This window comes from Pan paniscus, chromosome 12, assembly GCF_029289425.2.
Source record: "Pan paniscus chromosome 12, NHGRI_mPanPan1-v2.0_pri, whole genome shotgun sequence".
In the NCBI taxonomy this organism is placed as follows: Eukaryota; Metazoa; Chordata; class Mammalia; order Primates; family Hominidae; genus Pan; species Pan paniscus.
Window position 1 is genome coordinate 100,474,048 of NC_073261.2, and position 22,409 is coordinate 100,496,456.

The following is a 22,409-nucleotide window of genomic DNA, read 5'->3' on the forward strand; positions in this document are numbered from 1 at the left end:
GGATTCTAATAAAAACTCCTGGCGGGGCGCAATGGCTTACACCTGTAATCCCAGCACTTTGGGAGGCCGAGGCAGGTGGATCACCTGAGGTCAGGAGTTTGAGACCAGCCTGGTCAACAGGGCGAAACCCTGTCTCTGCTAAAAATACAAAAATTAGCCAGGAGTGGTGGCTCATGCCTGTAATCCCAGCTACTCGGGAGGTTGAGGCAGGAGAATCATCTGAACCCGGGAGGTGGAGGTTGCAGTGTGCCAAGATGACGCAACTGCACTCCAGCCTCGGAAACAAAAGTGAAACTCTATCTCAAAAAAAAAAAAACTAATTAGCCATGTGGCCTTTTGGCCTTCTGGAAGTTACTTCACCTCACCAGTCTCAGTTTTCCCACTTTGAAAATTCATTTAAGGGTTCATTCCTGCACTAACATTCTGTGATTCTAACATTCCAAGAAGGTCTATGCAAATACAGACAACAAAAAGACAAATCTGCCTTCAACAACTGAAAGTACAGACCAGTGATATTAAAGCATGGGAAAGTACCATAAAGGATCCTCTTGATTCACAACCACTGGTTAACAGTAGCTAACACCTGGAACAGGAGGGGCCGTCTGTGATCAAATGCTCTTTTAGAGAACTGGGTGGAGTGTTAGTTTTTTGGGTTTTGTTGAGCGGTGGGGAAAATATATCTAAAACATTTACCATTTAAACCATTTTCTAAAACATAACATTAAATTTGCCATCTTAACCATTTTTAATGTGTACAGTTCAGTAGGTGTTAAGTGTATCACACCACTGTGCAACAGATCTCCAGAGCCTTTTCATTCTGCAAAACTGTAATGCGTTGTTTTATACTCATTAAACACCTTCCTATTTCCCTCTTCCCCAGCCCCTGGTAATCACCATTATTTCTGTTTCTATGAATTTGACTTTAGATAGCCTCATATTCATATAAATGAAATCACATAGTATTTGTCTTTTCATGCATTTCAAACATTTTTAAGTGTACAATTCAGTGGCATTAAATTAATTCACACTGTTATACAACCATCAACACTATTCCTCTCTGGAACTTTTTCATCCTTCCAAACTAAAACTCTGTGATCCTTAAGCAATAACTCCCCATTACTCTGTCTCCCAGGCCCCAGTAACCACTATTCCACTAATTTTGTCTACTATAGGTACCTCACACATTATTTGTCCTTTTGTGTCCAACTCATTTTACTTAGTAAACTATTTTCAAGGCGTATCCATGTGGTAGCATGTTAGAATTTCCCTCCCTTTTAAGGCTGAATAATATTCCATTCTATGTGTATACCACATTTTGTTTATCCATTTATCCACTGAGGAACATGTGAGTTGCTTCCACCTTTCAGCTATCGTGCATAATGCTACTATGAATGCTGGTGTACAAATAGCTGTTTGAGTCTTTTTTGTTGTTGTTTGTTTTGAGACAGGGTCTTGCTCTGTCATCCAGGCTGGAGTACAGTGGCATGATTATCAGCTCACTGCAACCTCCGCTTCCCGGGTTCAAGTGATCCTCTCACCTCAGCCTCCCAAGCAGCTGGTACTACAGGCATGCGCCAACATGTACAGCTAATTTTGGGGGGTTTCTTGGTAGAGACAGGATCTCACCATGTTGCCCAGGCTGGTCTTGAACTCCTGAGCCCAAGTGATCTGGCCTCCTAAAGTGCTGGGATTTACGGGCATAAGCCACCTTGCCTGGCCCTGTTTGAATCTTTGATTTAAATTATCCTGGATATAACTCGAAGTGAGATCACTAGATCATACGGTAATTTCATTTTTAATTTTTTGAGAAACCACCCTATTGTTTCTCACTGTGGCTGCACCATTTCACATTCCCACCAGCAATGCACCAAGGTTCCAATTTCTCTACAACCTCATCACTTGCTTTTGTCGTTTGTTGTTGTTGTTATAACTATCCTAAATGGTCACAAAATAACATCTCACTGTGGTTTTGATTTGCATTTCCCTAATTATTAGTGATGCTGAACATCTTTCCATATGTTTATTGGGCATCTGCTTAGCTTCTTTGGAGAAATACCTACAGAGGTTTTTTTTTTTAAATAGTAATTATGAAACAATTCACAAATTTGCGTGTCATCCTTGCGCAGGGACCATACGAATCTTCTCCATATCCTTCCAATTTTAGTATATATGCTACCGAGACAAGCACTCTGGATGGTCTTTTGGGGTTTTTTGTTTAAGACAGAATCTCACTCTGTCATCCAGGCTGGAGTGAGATGGTACAATCATAGCTCACTGCAGCTTCAAACTCCTGGGCTCAAGTGATCCTCCCATCTCAGCCTCCTGAGTAGCTGGGACTACAGGTGTACACCACCGCACCCAGCTAATTTTTTATTTAAAAGCTTTTTTTTGTAGAGATGGGGTCTCGCTAAGTTGCCCAGGCTGGTCTCGAACTCCTGAGCTCAAGCTATCCTCCTGCCTCAGCCTCCCAAAGTGTTGGAAATACAGGTGTGAGCCTACAGCACCCAGCCTAATCAATCGTTTCTTAAATGCAGGTTAGTGGAACCAACCTACTCTTCCAAAACTTAGCAAAATCATCCTGACAACAAAATGTATGTATTATACCTCTCTTAGGGACAAGAGCCTTTACCAACTTGATTTCTTACATGGAGCCGAGAGACTCCAATTCCCAGTGAAAAATATTCCCTGTTAAAAAATGAGTAAGCCTGTGGTGGAGAAAGGATTAATGACACCAAAAGGTAGCACATCCAGTATAGAAGCAGCCCACTAAAAGCTTGTGCTTTGGGGACAAATCCATGTAATTCCCACATCACTAATAAGTAACTCATTCCTGAGCTCATACTACCAAGATGGTTATGGTCAAATCAACCACTGAAATCTTCTCATCCAAAAGCAGTAACTCTCTTAAGACTATTTTTCAAACAACCTTTCAATTTCTTTTTCTTTTTTTTTTGAGACAGAGTTTTGCTCTTGTTGCCCAGGTTGGATTACAATGGCACGATCTCGGCTCACCGCAACCTCCGCCTCCCTGGTTCAAGCGGTTCTCCTGCCTCAGCCTCTAGAGTAGCTGAGATTACAGGCATGCGCCACCACGCCCGGCTAATTTTGTATTTTTGGTAGAGACAGGGTTTCACCATGTTGGCCAGGCTGGTCTCGAACTCTGACCTTAGGTGATCTGCCTGCCTCGGCCTCCCAAAGTGCTGGGATTACAGGCGTGAGCCACCAAACCCAGCCCCAACCTTTCAATTTCTAAGAGCAGTCTTGCCCTATTAAGCCAAACAGCTAACATTCTTTTTTTTTTTTTTTTTTTTTTGAGTCAGCGTCTCACTCTTGTCGCCCAGGCTTGAGTGCAGTGGCACGAGCTCGACTCACTGCAACCTCCGCCTCCCGGGTTTAAGCAATTCTCCTGCCTCAGAGCCTCCCAAGCAGCTGGGGCAACAGGCACACACCACCATGCCTAGCTAATTTTTGTATTTTTAGTAGAGACGGGGTTTCACCATGTTGGCCAGGCTGGTCTCAAACTCCTGACCTCTGGTGATCCACCTGCATTGGCCTCCCAAAGTGCTGGGATTACAGGCATGAGCCACTGCGCCCGGCCACAGCTAATATTGGTAAGTCCGATCCCAATCTACTTCATATAATGATCAGAAAGTAGGTAAAAAGGAAAAATTTACATAAACTACCCCCAATTCATATTAAGAGGATCCTGATTGTACCACCTGTCTGCCTACCTGCCTGCCTTCATTCATTATTTATGGTGCACCCATTAAATGCAGGTACTCTTCCAGGTGTTTAGCACACATGAGAAAAAAAAAAAGACAAAGATTTCTGCCTTTGTGCAACTTATATTCTGGTGCCCTTGGATTCGTTTTGAGATTGGTTGAGTGTACCATACCAGTAATTTGTTTTTTGCAGCAGTCTCCAATAAATCTGACCATAAATACAATACATAATTTCTAATATGGATGTATGAGAATTGAAAATATATAGAAAAATTCAAATACAGTAGTCTTTGTGAACACCATCCTATAAATCTATAAAAATTATTTCTTCAAAAAACCAATAGCCAATAAGAAACTTAAATGACTGCACCTGAAATAATGAGGGCCTGCCTTATTTTGGCAGTCAGGTCCTTCTGAGCTCCTGCAAGATAACTACTTCTATACAAACCTCTGGATGTTTTCTGTTTTTGTTTTATCATACACGGTCTCGCTCTGTCACCCAGGCTGGAGTGCAGTGGTGTGATCCGAGCTCACTGCACCTTTGAACTCCTGGACTCAAGTGATCCTCCCACCTCAGCCTCCCCTGTAGCTAGAACTACAGGAACATGCCACCATGTCCTGCTAATTTTTTGTTTTTGCAGAGATGGGGGTCTATGTTGCCTAGACTGGTCTCAAACTCCTGACTTCAAGTGAACTTCCCAACTCAGCCTCCCAAAGTGCTGGGATTACAGGTTTGAGCCACCACGCCCAGTCCTCAGGATGTTTTAACAATCAAGTGACCACTCAAAAATTTCATTATCATTTATAGAGAATGCTCTAGATTTTAAAAACAACACAGCCAGACGCGATGGTGCTCGCCTGTAGTCCCAGCTACTTGAGAGGCTGAGGAAGGAGGATTGCTTAAGCCCAGGAGTTCGAGGCTACAGTGAGCTATGATTGCACCACTGCACTCCAAGTTGGGTGACAGAGTGAGATTTAATCTTTTAAACAACAACAACAAACCCTCGTCACTTAATAACATTTAACACATTCCTGAAAGTAGTCTACATTCAAAGTATTTCTAGTCATCTGCACGTTGACCAACTGGCTACTTTACATTGTTTAGACACATACCATCCAGTATGGTAGCTACAAGCCACATGTAGCTATTAATCACTTGAAATATGCCTCTTTAAAATTTATTTTTTCATTACATAATATACATCCATGTAGAAATACGCCTAATCTAAATTGAGATGAGTTGTAAGCATAGCTTACAAACCAGAGAAAAAGAATGTGAAATATCTCAACAATTTTAAATTTTTTTTCATACAGACAGGGTCTCACTACGTTGCCCAGGCTGGTCTTGAACTCTTGGGCCCAAGCAATCCTCCCACCTAGGCCTGCCAAAGTGCTGGGATTACAGGTGTGAGCCACTGAACCTGCCCTCAACAATTTTTAAATCTTGATCACACAATAAAGTAACATTCTAGATATGAGTTAAAATATATTATTAAAATTTACTTTTTAGGCCAAGTGTGGTGGCTCACGTCTGTAATCCCAGAACTTTGGGAGGCCGAGGTGGGTGGATCACCTGAGGTCAGGAGTTCTTGACCAGCCCGGCCAACATGGCAAAACCGCATCTCTACTAAAAATACAAAAAAATTAGCTGGGCGTGGTAGTGGGTACCTGTAATCCCAGCTACTAGGGAGGCTGAGGCAGGGAGAATTGCTTGAATCTGGGAAGCGGAGGTTGCAGTGAGCCCAGATCGCGCCACTACACTCCAGCCTGGGCAACACAGTGATACTCCATCTCAAAAAGAAAAAAAATTTTTTTACTTTTTAAAATGTGACTATTTGGCCAGGTACAGTGGCTCATGCCTGTAATCCCAGGATTTTGGGAGGCCAAGATGGGCGGATCACCTGACGTCAGGAGTTCAAGACCAGCCTGGCCAACATGGTAAAACCCCGTCTCTACTAAAAAATTCAAAAATTAGTTGGGCATGGTGGCACACGCCTATAATCCCAAGTACCTGGGAGGCTGAGGCAGTAGAATTGCTTGAACCTAGGAGGCGGAGGGTGCAGTGAGCCAAGATTGCACCACTGCACTCCAGTCTAGGCAACAGAACAAGACTCCGTATCTTAAAAAAAAAATAATAATAAAGTGGCTATTAAAAGTAATATATGTGGCTCACATTATTTCTTTTGAACGGCACTGGTTAAACGCAATGGTAGATTTTTTTTTTTTTTTTTTGAGACAGAGTCTCGCTCTGTTGCCCAGGCTGAAGTGCAGTGGTGCGACCTCGGCTCACTGCAAGCTCCGCCACCTTCTGGGTTCATGCCATTCCCCTGCCTCAGCCTCCCGAGCAGCTGGGACTACAAGCGCCCACCACCACGGACAGCTAATTTTTTGTATTTTTAGTAGAGACGAAGTTTCACCATGTTTGGCAGGATGGTCTCGATCTCCTGACCTCCTGATCCACCCACCTCAGCCTCCCAAAGCGCTGGGATTATAGGCGTGAGCCATCGCGCCCCGCCCAATGGTATTTTAAACCTGTGCACAGAGCTAATACATGTATGTGTTCAAGCTGTACTCAGAATCATTTATTTTCTCAACTTACACTATTCAACATCTTATATATGAAAACATTTTTACCTGAAAGTATGAAAATGTCAGAGTCTAGGCTGGGCGCAGTGGCTCATGCCTGTAATCCCAGCAGTTTGGGAGGCTGAGGCAGGTGGATCACCTGAGGTCAGGAGTTCAAGAGCAGCCTGACCAACATGATGAAACACCACCTCTACTAAAAATACTAAATTGGCCAGGCGTGGTGGTGCGCGCCTGTAATCCCAGCTACTCAGGAGGCTGAGGCAGGAGAATCGCTTGATCCTGGGAGGCAGAGGTTGCAGTGAACAGAGATTGTGCCACTACACTCCAGCCTGAGCAACAAAAGCGAAAATCCATCTCAAAAAAAAAACAAAAAACAAAAAACAAAGGAGGGCAGTGTGGTGGCTTCCGCCTGTAATCCCAGCACTTTGAGACGCTGAGGCGGGCAGATCACCTGAGGTCAGAAGTTCGAGACCAGCCTGGCCAACATGGTGAAACCCCGTCTCTATTAAAAATACAAAATTAGCCAGGTGTGGTGGCATATGCCTGTAATCCCAGCTACTTGGGAGGCTGAGGCAGAAGAATCACCTAAGCCTGGGAGGCGGAGGTTTCAGTGAGCCGAGATCACACCATTGCACTCCAGCCTGGGCAAAAAGAACGAAACTCCGTCTCAAAAAAAAAAAGAAATTGTTTAGTGGAGCACCAACAAATACTTGGGTACCACGGTGTGCAGGATGTTCAATCCATAAAATAACATGTTCTGCCACACCTCCACAGCAGAAGAGTCACATATTCTATATATAGCTAATATGCACTGTGCTCCTACAAAGTGCCTGGCCCTGGCACCATGTGAAGTGCTTTACTCTCACTAACCCCTAAAATCCTCACAACTACCCTATGTGGTAGATATTATGATTGACACTTTTTTTTTTTTTTTTTTTGAGACAGAGTTTCACTCTTGTTGCCCAGGCTGGAGTGCAATGGCACGATCTCAGCTCACCACAACCTCTGTCTCTTGGGTTCAAGCGATTCTCCTGCCTCAGCCTCCTGAGTAACTGGGATTACAAGCATGCGCCACCACGCCCAGATAATTTTTGTATTTTTAGTAGAGACAGGGTTTCTCCATGTTGATCAGGCTGGTCTCGAACTTCCGACCTCAGGTGATCCGCCTGCCTCGGCCTCCCAAAGAGCTGGGATTACAGGAGTGAGCCACCGTGCCCAGCCTTAACACTCTTAAAGAGCCTGAAGCCGACAGAGGTTAAGTAATCTGCCAAAGTTGCACAGCTAGTAACCTGTGGAAACAAGATTCCAACCCAGCAGACTTGATCCAAAATCATCACACATCTTCCCAAGTAAAAGGGCTACAAAAAGATTATACCATTATCTTACAGGATTGAGTTTTAGTTGGGGGCATGCACCCTTTACAAAAAGATTGGAGTAGACAGAGTTAATGTTTTGCTTCCTACTCCACACTGTTCCTAAGGATAGGTTAAAGTTGACCACACAGCCAGGCGTGGTGGCTCACGCCTGTAATCCCAGCACTTTGGGAGGCTGGGGCGGTGGATTGCTTGAGGTCAAGAGTTCAAGACCAGCCTGACCAACATGGTGAAACCATCTCTACTAAAAATACAGAAATTAGCCAGGTGTGGTGGTGGGCACCTGTAGTCTCTGCTACTCAGGAAGCTGAGGCAGAATTGCTTGCACCCCTGAGGCAGAGGTTGCAGTGAGCCGAGATCACGCCACTGCACTCCAGCCTGGGCGACAGAGTGAGGCTCAGTCTCAAAATAAATAAATAAAGTTGACCACATGAATTAAATCCTCAACCTTACTATACATTTGTTCTATGCTCCCTTTTCCAGAAAGGCCCTATCCTACCCCTCTGACTCAATTCCTATTAGTCCTTCAGACTTCATTTATTTATTATTATTTTGAGACGGAGTCTGGCTTTGTTGCCCAGGCTGGAGTGCAGTGGCACAATCTCAGCTCACTGCAACCTCCGCCTCCCAGGTTCAAGTGATTCTCCTGCCTCAGCCTCCTGAGTAGCTGGGACTACAGGTGCCTGCCACTACGCCCAGCTAATTTTTGTATTTTTAGTAAAAACGGGGTTTCACCATATTGGCCAAACTGGTCTTGACCTCCCGACCTTGTGATCCGCCCGCCAAGGCCTCCCAAAGTGCTGGGATTACAGGCATGAGCCACCGCGCCCGGCCCAGACTTCATTTTAGGTATCATCTCTACGTAAGCCTGCTCAAACTCCTCACGATTTAGACTAGCCACTCTTCCTCCCTGTGCTTACTATTGTAGCATCTTCCACACTATTATGATTGATCTCACCGGAATGCTCCTCAAGGGGTCTGTTGTGTTCATCATTTATTCCCAGTGCCTAAAAACAGTGCCCAGCATTAGGTGCTCAATAAATATTTGCTGACCCATCTGATCACCTAACCCTAGCCAGCTACAGCTAAAAGTGGAGTGTTAAAAGCAAACAGTGCTAGGGAAGTGCTAGCGCTAAGTGCTAGTATTCTCTAACCCACAAGTTAGAGAACAAGCTCTAAGTTTCATGAAATTTATGACAGACCAAGAAAACAGTATGATACTCTGGAAATAAGGATTATGATAATTTGCCTCCCAAAAAAGGTAAGCAAAATAAAAATCTATTTAAAAAATCACTTGTCCAATTTAATTTCAGTATAATTTCTTTTGTGAGAATGAAGCAGGTATTTGTCACAAAAGAAAACCCAAACCAAATATTTCAGTAACGCTATACAAACTGTTTCAAATCAGCTTAATTTTGACAATTCCCAGAGTTCAAAGACGACTGCAGTTGCTTTTTAAAAGCGTCTCAATATAAAAGTACATTTAAAAATGGGTTCAACTGCACCGCCACAATGCTGAGAGCCATGTGTCTTTTAAGAAATTTATTGCGGAGCGGATGGGTTTCACAATTAATATAGCACAATTAGCGTCAATGCCACTTAAATTTTCTAACCAGATTCAAAAGGGACTTTCCTAGAGCCTTCCCTTTTCCTTTCCTAAACGGGAAATTCGATTAAAAAGGTCACTCTTTAGCTCTTACTTCCACACTAAGTAATTCTGAAACATGGTGAAAGTGCATTGTAAGTCCATAGGGCTATGACTGGCAAAATACTTTCCTGTAAATACTAGAGTCAAATAAAATAGAAGAGAGAACTTGACTTCACTCCGTTGGGTTTGAGGACAGAAACTGATCATCTCCCTCAGATTACTGCTTCTGTTGATGTCTCGAAAAGCACTGAGGCAAATATGCCAGAGTCCCACCCCAAGCGCGAAGAGCCTCCGATTGTTTGACACATCAATGGATTAGTGAATGAGGGCAACTCACTCTTCCCTTCTAATTTACCTTAATTATTCTTCTCAGAAACCCTCAAGTTTACTCTAAGTTATCACCATATGGAATCTTTTCTTTGCCCCAAAGTATAAATTCAGGCCTTTCCCAAATAGCTAGTACTGCTTCAATCGCAACCACTGAAATAAATACCTTAAAAATATCACACATCTACTAATTCCACGCAAATGTGGAAAAAGCCAGTCCAGTCGCCTGAAGAAATAAGGTTCTGGAACATGGTTAAATGATGCATATTTTGTAACAGAAGGCACTGAGCATAGTGGGAGACTCGAAAGCAAAAGACTGGATGGAAATCATGGGAAGACCCCGCCCCAGTAAGCTCGATGCCGATTCAAACAGTAACTTGGATGTGTCGTTTGGAATCGGAATCACTGAAACAAAGGCGTATATTACGGGAAGCAAGATGTCTGGAGTAAAATAAACGGTATGCAGCTACCGAGACCGTACACCGTCCTCCCACAGGTCTTACCTATGGTGGAAATAAAGGTAGTATTGAAGGCATCATCCGAAAAACGAAAAAGGACGCAGGTCTTCCCCACTCCGGAATCCCCGATCAGGAGCAGCTTGAAAAGCAGGTCGTACGTCTTCTTCGCCATTGGGAGAAGCGGCTCGGGCTCTCGCCGCCGGCGGCCCCAAGGGATCGGTCCCTCTCACTACGGCCAACTCCTCACTCGGGCGTTCTCAGGCCGGAGGACCGGGGAAGCGTGGGAAAAAGGCTCGAGAGGGCGCGGGCGACCTACGAACAGCTTTGAGGAAGCCCCGACAGTGGCGGCGTCCAGTGCCTCCGAGGGCGGCGAGGGCGGCGACCGCGGCTCCGCAGCCTCTCCCAGCCGCTCCGCCCGGTTCCGGGGAGTCGGTCGGGACAAAATGGCCTCCCCTCCCCCCTCAGGGCTTCTCGGCCGGGACGCTCCCACGGGCGAGCAAGCCTGCTCTGCCGTCGAGGAGGCGCAGCGGGCGTGAGGACAGTCTCTCTCCCGAGCGGAAACTCCCTGCTAGCACGCGGCGAGGGCAGCGAAGAAGGACCCCCAAGTCAACGAGCTCAGTTACATAGCCCCAGGAAACCGAGCCACCCCGGCCAGAGCCACCTTTTCCCCGTGCCCTCCCACGCCGGCGTGCGCGCTGCCTGAGACGCACGCAAGGACGTACGCCCGCCCTTCCCTCACGCCCTAGCCTTGCGGTCCGCCTCTGCGCACGCGCACAAGAGGGCATGGGGGCGCGCCGAAGTGGCGAGTGGAATGCTCCGGTCTCCAAGCCTCAGTCTGAGGCTGGACCCAGAGGGGAGAAGGGAGGGGCGAGAAAGGGCGAGGCCGCGGGCGCGCTCCCTGTGGCCGCCTGATAGGGTGCGCGGCGTTACGAGCACGCCCCGGGGGAGAAGCTGCCTAGCGACTGCGCAGGCGCAGCGCCCCCCGCCGCCCCCCGCCCCCCGCCTCCCGCCTCCCGCCTCCCGCTCCCCGCTCCCCGGGACACCCTTACAGAGCCCAGCACCTCCTTCCCCTCCCGGGGTCTCCCGCTGGACTGCGCTGCGGTTTCTCTGCACAGCGCTTGTCGGGTGTGTTGAGCTGGAGGTCTTGGCGCAGCGACGGGCTTGGGTGGCCATGTGTTCCCGTGTAGGTGGAGCTCGTAAACGCGAGAAAAAGCCGCGCCCTGGGTCATTTAATAGCCTCTTTGCTAGAAAGAGACGCCTCCCGGCGTGCCCCCTCTCCAGGGCCAGCCCTGACGGGGAAACATGAGCGCTCCATCCGGATTGACTTAAAGAGCAAGAGTTTGAGATGGAAAAGCTGGCCACGCTGCTCGGGTTGGGATGAGGTAATCCTCACAACCTCTTCCTGGGCGAGGAGAGGAAGGTTGAGGAACACCTGGGCGCAGGAAGAACCTCCCTGCGAAGCGGAAGGTTCTGTGCGGTGCTCAGAGAACCTGCTTCAGGCCTTTGCCGTCCTTTAGGAATCCGGGAGAATCCGAGAGCGCTCTGCAGAGGAGGTGGGGCCTCTGCCTGCCGCCAGCGTCGTACCACTGGGTTGAAAATTGAAAGGTCAAGCCTACTCCCAGTCCGACACAGTCTGCTTCCTCGCATTTTCTTTTCTTTCTTTCTTTCTTTTTTTTTTTTTTTTTTTGAGATGGAGTTTCGCTCTTGTTGCCCAGGCTAGAGTGCAATGGCACAATCTCTGCTCACTGCAACCTCCACCACCTGGGTTCAAGTGATTCTCCTGCCTCAGCCTCCCAAGTAGCTGGGATTACAGGCATGTGCTACCACGCCCGGCTAATTTTTTGTATTTAGTAGAGACGGGGTTTCACCCTGTTAGTCAGGCTGGTGTCGAACTCCTGACAGGTGACCCGCCCGCCCCGGCCTCCCAAAGTGCTGGGATTACAGGCGTTAGCCCCCGCGCCCGGGCCCTCGCATTTTCTTTGTATTTGCTTTACCTTCTGTTCTCTCTCCCCATCAGTCCTGTTTACGCCACCCTTTTTCTCTCCTACCCTTCTGTAGTTGCAGTATGCATGCTGCTGACCTTCCATTCTCAGGGACATCCATCCCTCAAAGCACACCTAGGTGTGATGGCACAGGAGTTGAACCTGGTGAGCTGGTTCAACCTGATAAAGTGGAAAACGCTGAAGTATGTGGAAAACAAGAAACAGGGATAGAGAAGTAAAAACTACATTTTCACACACACCACCCCAAGATCGCCAAATCACCAAAATGTGTATTTGATATGTAATTAAAGTTAGACTTTCAGGCAATTCCGTCTTACATTTCTGTCTTACATTTTTCCTTTCTTCTCAACCACCCCTAAAGCGTCCTTACCGAAGATACTTGTCTTCACTAATACAGCTTTCTCTTCAGTTGTTTTCTCCAATTGCTCCTAGTCTTGTCACTTAAACATTTTTTTTTTTTTTTGGAGACAGACTCTCACTCTACCACCCATGCTGGAGTGCAGTGGCACAATCTCGGCTTACTGCAGCCCTTCCAGGTTCAAGTGATTCTCCTGCCTCAGCCTCCTTAGTAGCTGGGATTACAGGCGTGTGCCACCAAGCCTGGCTAATTTTTATATTTTTAGTAGAGACGGGGTTTCACCATGTTGGCCAGGCTGGTCTTGAACTCCTGACCTCAGATGATCCATCCGCCTCAGCCTCCCAAAGTGCTGGGATTACAAGTGAGAGCCACTGCGCCTGGCCTCACTTAAACCTTCTTATCCTCTATGAATCATTCTGACTCTAGTCGGGAATGCCTTACGATAATAACAATTCTAAAATAGACTAGTTATGCAAATCACAAAGTGAGTGATGGTCAGTGCAGCACAGGTGTGTCGTCAATTCAGCGTCAGAAGGAAAATCTTGCTACCTTGATTATTCCTTTCAAAATAAGTTAGATTAACTCAAGCCTCAATGTTACAAAGTATTTTAAAAGTCTTGAAAGTTTTTAAGCTGGGCACAGTGACTGAACCTGTAGTCCCAGCTATTCAGGAGGCTGAGGAGGGAGGATTGCTTGACCCCAGGAGATTGAGACCAGCCTGGACAACAGAGTGGACTCCATCTGTGAAAAAATGAAGTGTTAAAGGTTTTGTTTGTTTTTAAGACAGGGTCTTGCTTGTTTCTCAGACTGGAGTGTGGAGGCCTCACTGCAACCTCAAACTCCTGGCCTCAAGCGATCCTCCCACCTTGGCTTCCTAAGGTGCTGGGATTACAGGTGTGAGCCAACAGGCCCAGCCAAGACTTTTTCCTGTAGAAGGCCTAATTTGGGCCGGGCCTAGTGGCTCTCACCTGTAATCCCAGCACTTTGGGAGACTGAGGTGGGTGGATCGTTTGAGGTCAAGAGATCGAGACCATCTTGGCCAACATGGTGAGATCCCATCCCTACTAAAAATACATTAATTAGCTGAGCATGGTGGCATGCACCTGTAGTCCCAGCTACTCAGGAGGCTGAGGCAGGAGAATTGCTTAAACCAGGGAGTCGGAGGTTGCAGTGAGCCAAGATTGCACCGCTGCATTCTAGCCTGGTGACAGAGCAAGAGTTCATCTCAAAAAAAAAGCCTAATTTGGAGAGTAATACCACTACGTAAATTTTGGGGATAATGGACAGTTGAAAAATTTGAAAAACCCAACACAAATGATAAATGTTTGAGGTGATGGGTAACCTCATTTGTAATGATTTGATCATTACACACAGTATGCATGTATCAAAATATCACATGTACTTCCATTAATATGTACAAATATAAGTAAAAAAGATTTTTTCACTTTATTTTTTATCCTGTAACCAACAATTTTATCACTTAGAAACCTTTCCCCATGAACTCATATTCTGAAACTTTAGGAATTATTACATTTATTAACAAATTATCGATCATAGACTTTTTTTTTTTTTTTTTGAGATAGAATCTCACTCTTTCACCCAGACTGGAGTGCAGTGGCACAATCTTGGTTCACTGCAACTTCTGCCTCCTGGTTCAAGTGAAACTCCTGCCTCAGCCTCCCAAGTAGCTGGTATTACAGGCGCCGCCACCACGCCTGTCTTAAGTTTTGTATTTTTAGTAGAGATGGGGTTTCATCATGTTGGCAAGGCTGCTCTTAGACCCCTGACCTCAAGTGATCTGCCCTCCTCAGCCTCCCAAAGTGCTGGGATTACAGGAATGAGCCACCGCGCCCAGCCCCTGGACTACATTCTTTATAGAGCAATTCTGAAAAAAGCATAAGCCCTAAACTAGGGCGTGAGCCACCATGCCTGACCAGGATAGTCTTGAACTCCTAACCTCAAGTGATTCGCCCTCCTCGGCCTCCCAAAGTGCTGGAATTACAGGCGTGAGCCACTGTGCCCGGCCAGGATCATACCTTTTTTTTTTTTTTTTTTGAGGCAGGGTCTCACTCTGTCACCCAAGCTGCAGTGCAGTGGAACCATCATGGCTCACTGCAGCCTCAGCCTCTTGGGCTCAAGCAGTCCTCCCACTTCAGCCTCCCAAGTCCCTGAGACTACAGATGTGCACCATTACGCCCAGCTAATTTTTATATTTTTTGTGGAGATGGGGTTTTGCCATGTTGCCCAGGCTGGTCTTGAACTCCTAGGCTCAAACAATCTGCCAGCCTTGGCCTCCCAAAATGCTGGGATTACAAGTGCGAGCCAACATGCCCCACCATATATTTTAAATCATAATTTGACCCCTGCACGTAACTCACAGGTGAGGAGTCTAAGATTCAGAGAAGTTAGGGCCTTCCCAGAGGTCACACTGTTAGTGCAGAGCCTGGACTATACGGGCAAGGGAAAAGAGAAGAAAACCTCCACAGGACACCGTATTACCTCAAGGTGAGAATTGCGAGGATTGAGAGGCTCGGCCAGTACTTAGCATTTGGATTCTCTAAAGTTAATTAAAGGTTTTGCTGGAGTGAGGCCTAAGCATCAAGCTATATCTGCCAGTGAAGCAAGCAGAAGTGATCAAGGTATGGAAGATCTCTGACTCTAGAAAAGAAGAGTAAAATGGGGATCTACACAGGCCTAAAGGATAAACCTAGAGTTATGAAGAAATATTTCATAAAAGTGGAAACAGTGAAAAAAATGCCAATCTACTGCTAGTTTAGGGGTTATGCTTTTTTCAAAACTGCTCTATAAAGAATGTAGTCCAGAGGCCAGGTGCAGTGGCTCATGCCTGTAATCCCAGCACTTTGAGAGGCCCAGGCGGGTGGATCACTTGATTAGGAGTTTGAGACCAGCCTGGCCAACTTGGTGAAACCCCATCTCTACTAAAAACACAAAAATTAGCCAGGCATGGTGGCAGGTACCTATAATTCCAGCTACTTGGGAGGCTGAGGCAGGAGACTCGCTTGAGCCTGGGAGGCCGAGGTTGCAGTGAGTCGAGATCGCGCCACTGCACTCCAGGCTGAGTGACAGAACGAGACTCCATCTCAACAACAACAACAAAAAATGTAGTCCAGGCCAGGCGCAGAGGCTCATGCCTGTAATCCCAGCACTTTAGGAGGCCAAGGTAGGCAGAGAGCTTGAGTCTAGGAGTTCCAGACCAGCCTAAGTAACATGGTGAAGCCCCATCTCTAAAAAAAGTAAGAAAAAATTAGCCTGACATGGTGATGAGTTCCTGTGATCCCAGCTACTCCGGAAGGCTGAGGTGGGAGGATTGCTTGAGCCTGGGAGGCTGAGGTTGCAGTGAGCCATGATCCTGCCACTGCACTACAGCGTGAGCAACAGAGTGAGACACACTGTCAAAAAAATAAATAGACTGGGCACAGTGGCTCACGCCTGTAATCCCAGCACTTTGGGAGGCTGAGGCGGGTGGATCACGAGGTCAAGAGATCGAGACCATCCTTGTCAACATGGTGAAACCCCGTCTCTACTAAAAATATAAAAATTAGCTGGGCCTGGTAGCGTGCACCTGTAGTCCCAGCTACTCAGGAGGCTGAGGCAGCAGAATCGCTTGAACCCGGGAAGCAGAGGTTGTAGTGAGCTGAGATCACGCCACTGCACTCCAGCCTGGGCGACAGAGTGAGACTCCGTCTCAAAAAATAAAAAATAGTTGTGTGGCGACATGAAACTGCTCACCCACAATCTGCTGAGCTCGCATGTGCGGGGGGTGGGGTCCCGTGGCTTCCCCCTGTGCCTCCAGGCCACCGAGGTCCGTATCTGCCCTGTGGAGTTCAACCCCCAACTTACGTGGCATCATACGTGGCACGTATCATACGTGGTACATATGATACCTAAGGTGGAGTGGTCGGCGTTCCTGGAGGCGGCCGATAGCTTGCGCCTGATCCAGGTGCCTAAAGGGCCAGTTGAGGGATATGAGGAAAATGAAGAGTTTCTGAGGACCATGCACCACCTGCTGCTGGAGGTGGAAGTGATAGAGGGCACCCTGCAGTGCCCGGAATCTGGACGTATGTTCCCCATCAGCCGCGGGATCCCCAACATGCTGCTGAGTGAAGAGGAAACTGAGAGTTGATTGTGCCATGCGCCAGTTTTTCTTGTTATGACTGTGTGTATTTTTGTTGATATATACCGTTTCCGAATTCTGCCTTGTGTATCCCCAACCCTTGATCCGATGACACCAAACACACAGTGTTCTTGAGCTCGATATTATATATTTTTTCTCATTAAAGGTTCAAAACCAAAATAATAAATAAATAAAAATAAAAAATAAATAAATAAATGGGAGGCTGGGCGCGGTGGCTAACACCTGTAATCGCAGCACTTTGGGAGGCCGAGGCAAGTGGATCACGAGGTCAGGAGATCAACACCATCCTGGCTAACACAGTGAAACCCCATCTCTACTAAAAATACAAAAAATTAGCCGGGCATGGTGGTGGGCGTCTGTAGTCCCAGCTACTCAGGAGGCTGAGGCAGGAGAATGGCGTGAACCCGGGAGGCGGAGCTTGCAGTGAGCCGAGATTGTGCCACTGCAATCCAGCCTGGGCGACAGAGCGAAACTCTGTCTCAAAAAAATAAATAAAATAAATAAATAAATAAATAAATAAATAAAGGAGGGAGGGAGGAAAAGAGAAAGTAGTAGTCCAAATATTTGCAAAGCCAAGAAAAAAGAGGCATATTTATATGTTTATACTATCAATTAAGGTATTATCTCTATATTTTTCTAGAAAAAGCATAGTTGACCAGTTTATGGTTCTAGTCTTCAACTTAAGCTTTTAGGACCTGCCTCTACCTTATAAAAAACTCCTGCCTCAAAAGATATTGAAGCAGGATCATCTTTACCACTGTTCCCATGCATATTCAGTCTCTATACCTGATTTCTTACTCTTTTATCCCTCCCCAACTTGCTCTCCGTGTTCTTCATAAGAATTGAGTCTTCCAGGCCGGGCGTGATGGCTCACGCCTGTAATCCCAGCACTTGGGCAGGCTGAGGCAGGTGGATCACCTGAGGTCGGGAGTTCCAGCCTAGCCTGGCCAACATGGAGAAACCCTGTCTCTACTAAAAAATACAAAATTAGCCAGGCATGGTGGTGCATGCCTGTAATCCCAGCTACTTGAGAGGCTGAGGCAGGAGAATTGCCTGAACCCAGGAGGCGGAGGTTGCAGTGAACCGAGATCGTACCATTGCATTCCAGCCTGGGCAAAAAGAGGGAAACTCCGTCTCAAAAAAAAAAAAAAAAAAAAAGAGAGAATCGAGTCTTCCCTTGAAGGGCCAGCCGACTGCTACGTCATCACCTTGCTATGAAACCTTCCCCTCCAGTCTCCAGGACTTTGTGTATTTACTACTGCTTATTTCCTGTGTTCACACCCACAGTCTTCCTGCAGGGACTTCATGAGGATAGATCTTGGTTAGACTTTCCTGATGCTAAGTACTGATTGCCTAGTGGCTGGCAGCCCGTCAGTATTCTGCTCTGCCTGCATATCTTGACTTAGGCCTCCTCTTGTTAGAAAATAATTGCCCTACCAGGCATGGTGGCACATGCCTGTAGTCCCAGCTACTTAGGGGGCTGAAGCAGGAGGATTGCTTGAGCCTGGAAAGTCAAGGTTGCAGTGAGCCAAGATCCCGCCACTGTACTCCAGATTGGGCAACAGAGCAAGACCCTGTCTCAAAAAAAAAAAAAAACAAAAAAAAAAAACAAAGCCGGGTGCGGTGGGTCACGCCTGTAATCCCAGCACTTTGGGAGGCCGAGGTAGGCAGATCACAAGGTCAGGAGTTCGAGGTCAGCCTGGCCAACACGGTGAAACCCTGTGTCTACTAAAAAAAAAAGAATTAGCCGGGCATGATGGCGCGTGCCTGTAATCCCAGTTACTCGGGAGGCTGAGGCAGGAGAATCACTTGAACTCAAGAGGCAGAGGTTGCAGTGAGCTGAGGTCGTGCCACTGCACTCCAGCCTGGGTGACAGAGCAAGACTCTGTCTCAAAAAAAAAGAAAAGAAAATGATTGCCCCGGGAGTCTTCCCCAGTCCTTTGGATATGTTTGTTCTAATCCACTGCCAAGGATGCCTCAGTTCTGAAATGCTGATCTCAGCTGGCTGTTGAGGGGCTCCAGGCCCTCGCCAACAAGTCTTATTTTCTATCCTAGCTTCCATATGCTAATCTTCAGAGAAGCTGAACGAGACTTCTTTCCCACACTATCTTCTGTATTCCCACAGTAAACTTCTGGGCTCAATCGAGTCTCCTGCCTCAGCCTCCCAAGCAGCTAGGACTACAGGAATGTGCCACCATGCCTAATTTATTTTATTTTTTTGTAGAGATAGGTTCTCACTATGTCACCCAGGCAGGTCTTGAACTCTTGGCTTCAAGTAATCCTCCTACCTTGGCCCAGTGTCTTGCATGTAGTGGGAGCTCAATAAACTTTAGTTAAATTAAATTATATCTATATTGGGAGAAATGTTGGAAGTTGTAACTAATTTCCTGCTCCATGAAAAAATGCCCCAACCAGCCTCTATATCAACATGGCCAGTGAGCTTGCCTTGCAGACAGCTGATTGCAGGGCTAGGTATTTGTGACAAAAAAGCATTCCACAGACTGAGAGTAACTATGTTTGTCTATAACATCACCCATTTGTTTTAATTCCATCCTCTAGGGCAACACTGGATAAATCTTTCCCTAATTTCACATGACAGTGCTTTAACTATCTGAACATAGTATTGGTGTTTTCCTCTAGGCTGCTTCAAGTTAACCCTCTCTCTTTTTCTTCCCCTTCTGAGGTATTGAAACTCTTTTCATATAAGACGATTCTCAGAAAACTATCATCACCATCATTCTGCTTTGCTTATGTCTCTCTTAGAGTATGACATCCATAATTGAACATTATGTTTGAGTTGAGGGCATAATCCCATGGAAATAACCAGATCAAGCTACCACTGGCAGGTAGTAGAAATATCTAAGACGAAGATGGTTTCAAAACCACCTTCCAGGTTAACTGCATTGTAACTAAAGAGCTATACAATAAATTATGATTAAAATTACATTTCACATTTACAAATTTAAAATAGACCAAGAAGGCTAGGCACAGTGGCTCGTGCCTGTAATCTCAACACTTTGGGAGGCTGAGGAGGGAAGATCACTTGATCCCAATCAGCCTAGGCAATATGGCAAGACCCTGTCTCAGCCGGGTGCGGTGGCTCACGCCTGTAACCTCAGCACTTTGGGAGGCCAAGACGGGAGGATCACAAAGTCAGGAGATCGAGACCATCCTGCCTAACACAGTGAAACTCCGTCTCTACTAAAAATACAAAAAAATTAGCTGGACCTGGTGGTGGGCGCCTGTAGTTCCAGCTACTCGGGACGCTGAGGCAGGAGAATGGCGTGAACCCGGGAGGTGGAACTTGCAGTGAGCCGAGATAGCGCCATTGCACTCCAGCCTGGGTAACAGAGAAAGACTCTGTCTCAAAAAAAAAAAAAAAAAAAAAAACCCTGTCTCTACAAAAAATAAAATTAGCTGGACATGGTGGCTCACGCCTGTAGTCCTAGCTGCTCAGGAGGCTGAGGTAGGAGGATCACTTGAGCCCAGGAGTTCAAGGTTGCCGTGAGCTGTGATGGTGTCTCTGCACTCAAATCTGAGACAAAGGAAGACCTCTTCTAAAAAAATAAAATTAAGAAGAAGAACAGGCAATTAACAGAAGTGTATGACTATATGAAGAAATGTTCTGAGACAAAATATTCAAGTTTGTAACCAGAGAAATTAAAATTAAACAATAAGATAATATTTTCCATCCATCAGCATGGCAAAAATTAGAAAGATGGATAATACCAAGTGTTGGTAAAGATGTGAAGAGATGAGAACTCTCATGCATAGCTGACAGGAATTCAATCTGGTCTAGCCATTCTGGGAAGCAACAAGGCAATATTTAATAAATAATGTACATATCTGTGACTCAACAGCACTATTCCTGGGGGCGTCCAAGAGAAATTCCCACACAGGTTCATCATTGCTTTGTCGTAGCTAGATGTTGGATTGGAACCAATCTAAGCATCTATTACTAGGAGAATAAGTAAATAAAATACAATGGATGCTCACTGATTTAGAGCAGATCAGAAAGGGTTGGCTTGGGTTTGAAAATTGGCTATTATGACAACTCAGACCCAAGTTAAGGTTGTTAGCACTTCTGTTTATTAATAAACTGGGGCCAGGTGCGGTGGCTTAAGCCTGTAATCCCAGCACTTTGGGAGGCCATGGCGGGTGGATCAATTGAGGTCAGGAGTTTGAGACTAGCCTGGACAACATGGTAAAACCCCGTATCTACTAAAAAAAAAAAAAAAAAAAAAATTAGCCGGGCGCGGTGGTGCAGGCCTGTAATCCCAGCTACTCGGGAGGCTGAGGCAGGAGAATCGCTTGAACCCAGGAGGCAGAGGTTGCAGTGAGCTGAGATCATGCCACTGCACTCCAGCCTGGGTGACAGAGCAAGACTCCCGCTCAAAAAAAATATAAAAATAAAAATAACAAATTGGCAAACAAGCTAAGCAAAGAACAATGATACAGGCATGCAATGTGAAATAAGCACATAAGCAAAGAACACAAATAAGCAAAGAACAATGCTTTTCTAGTTCCTCACAGAAACATGCCTAAGTTCTGGTGATCACCGCAGGCTTTACCCATGGCCTATCCCACATTCATAGGGAGAAAACTGGTCTAATGAGGTTAGAGTTGGGACTAGCTTTTTTTTTTTTTTTTTTTTGAGACGAATTCTCAGTCTTATTCTCCAGGCTGGAGTGCAGTGGCGTGACCTCGGCTCACTGCAACCTCCGCCTCCCAGGTTCAAGTGATTCTCCTGCCTCAGCCTCCCGAGGAGCTGGGATTACAGGTGCATGCCACCACACCCGGCTAATTTTTGTATTTTTAGTAGAGATGGGGTTTCACCATGTTGGCCAGGCTGGTCTCAAACTCCTGACCTCAGGCGATCCACCCACCTTGGCCTCCCGAAGTGCTGGGATTACAGGCGTGAGCCACCGCGCCCAGCCTGGGACTAGCTTTTTTTGGTAGGATTAACCACAGGAGGAGGCCAGGTCAGCATTCAAGGGCCTACCGTATACCATATAAGAAAGTTTCTTGTATTATTGGGCCGATAGCAGGCTTGCCCGTGGCCTATCCCACATGCACTATTAAGCCCCTAACTAGCTGCACCTTCAGCAACATAGTGAACTGAAACAAAGGAAACAGAAAATGAATTATAGGCTGGGCGTGGTGGTCACACCTGTAATCCCAGCACTTTGGGAGGCCTAGGCAGGCAGATCACAAGGTCAGGAGTTTGAGACTGGCCTGTCCAACATGGTGAAACCCTGTCTCTACTAAAAATACAAAAATTAGCCAGATGTGGTGGCAGGCGCCTGTAATCGCAGCTACTCGGGAGACTGAGACAGAATTGCTTGCACCTGGGAGGTGGAGGTTGCAGTAAGCCGAGATCATACCACTGCACTCCAGCGTGAGTGACAGAGCAAGACTCTATCTCATTAAAAAAAAAAAAAAAGATTTATAATACAATGCCATTCAGGTAAATTACAAACAACAACTTTCTTTTATGAGGTTTCACACATGTTTAATAACATACATCAAACATATTACACATGAAACCTATGGAAGAAGAAGGCAATGAGAGGGAAGAAGGGGGAAAAATAGGCTGGGTACAGTGGCTCACGCCTGTAATCCCAGCACTTTGGGAGGCCGAGGCGGGCTGATTACCTGATGTCAGGAGTTCAAGACCAGCCTGGCCAACATGATGAAACCCCGTCTCTACAAAAATACAAAAATTAGCTGGGCATGATGGCAGGTGCCTGTAATCCTAGCTACTCGGGAGGCTGAGGC

At 46.4% G+C, this 22,409-nt stretch overlaps 2 protein-coding genes and 1 non-coding gene across 3 annotated transcripts in view; 1 reads left to right on the top strand and 2 right to left on the bottom strand.

The window, feature by feature from the left end:
- RAB10 (RAB10, member RAS oncogene family) overlaps positions 1-11,096 on the bottom strand; it is a 103,923-nt gene extending 92,827 nt beyond the window's left edge. The window contains exon 1 of the mRNA XM_003827054.6: positions 10,160-11,096. Coding sequence (XP_003827102.1) covers positions 10,160-10,286 — 127 coding nt within the window. The 5' untranslated portion in view covers positions 10,287-11,096. The remainder of the gene's footprint in view (positions 1-10,159) is intronic.
- On the bottom strand, positions 2,082-2,188 carry LOC112439054 (U6 spliceosomal RNA). Its single transcript, XR_003027351.2, has one exon. It is a non-coding gene; the product is annotated as a U6 spliceosomal RNA (small nuclear RNA).
- Positions 11,097-16,168: 5,072 nt separating the features above from the next.
- On the top strand, positions 16,169-18,816 carry LOC100977522 (multifunctional methyltransferase subunit TRM112-like protein). The gene has a single exon (XM_055108381.2). It carries the CDS (start codon positions 16,212-16,214, stop codon positions 16,617-16,619), a length of 408 nt encoding a protein of 135 aa, XP_054964356.1. The 5' UTR covers positions 16,169-16,211; the 3' UTR covers positions 16,620-18,816.
- The last annotated feature ends 3,593 nt before the right edge of the window (positions 18,817-22,409 follow it).

Excerpts from the sequence above, each read along its gene's own strand:
- LOC100977522 (XM_055108381.2), top strand. The coding sequence starts at position 16,212 with ATGAAACTGCTCACCCACAATCTGCTGAGCTCGCATGTGCGGGGGGTG.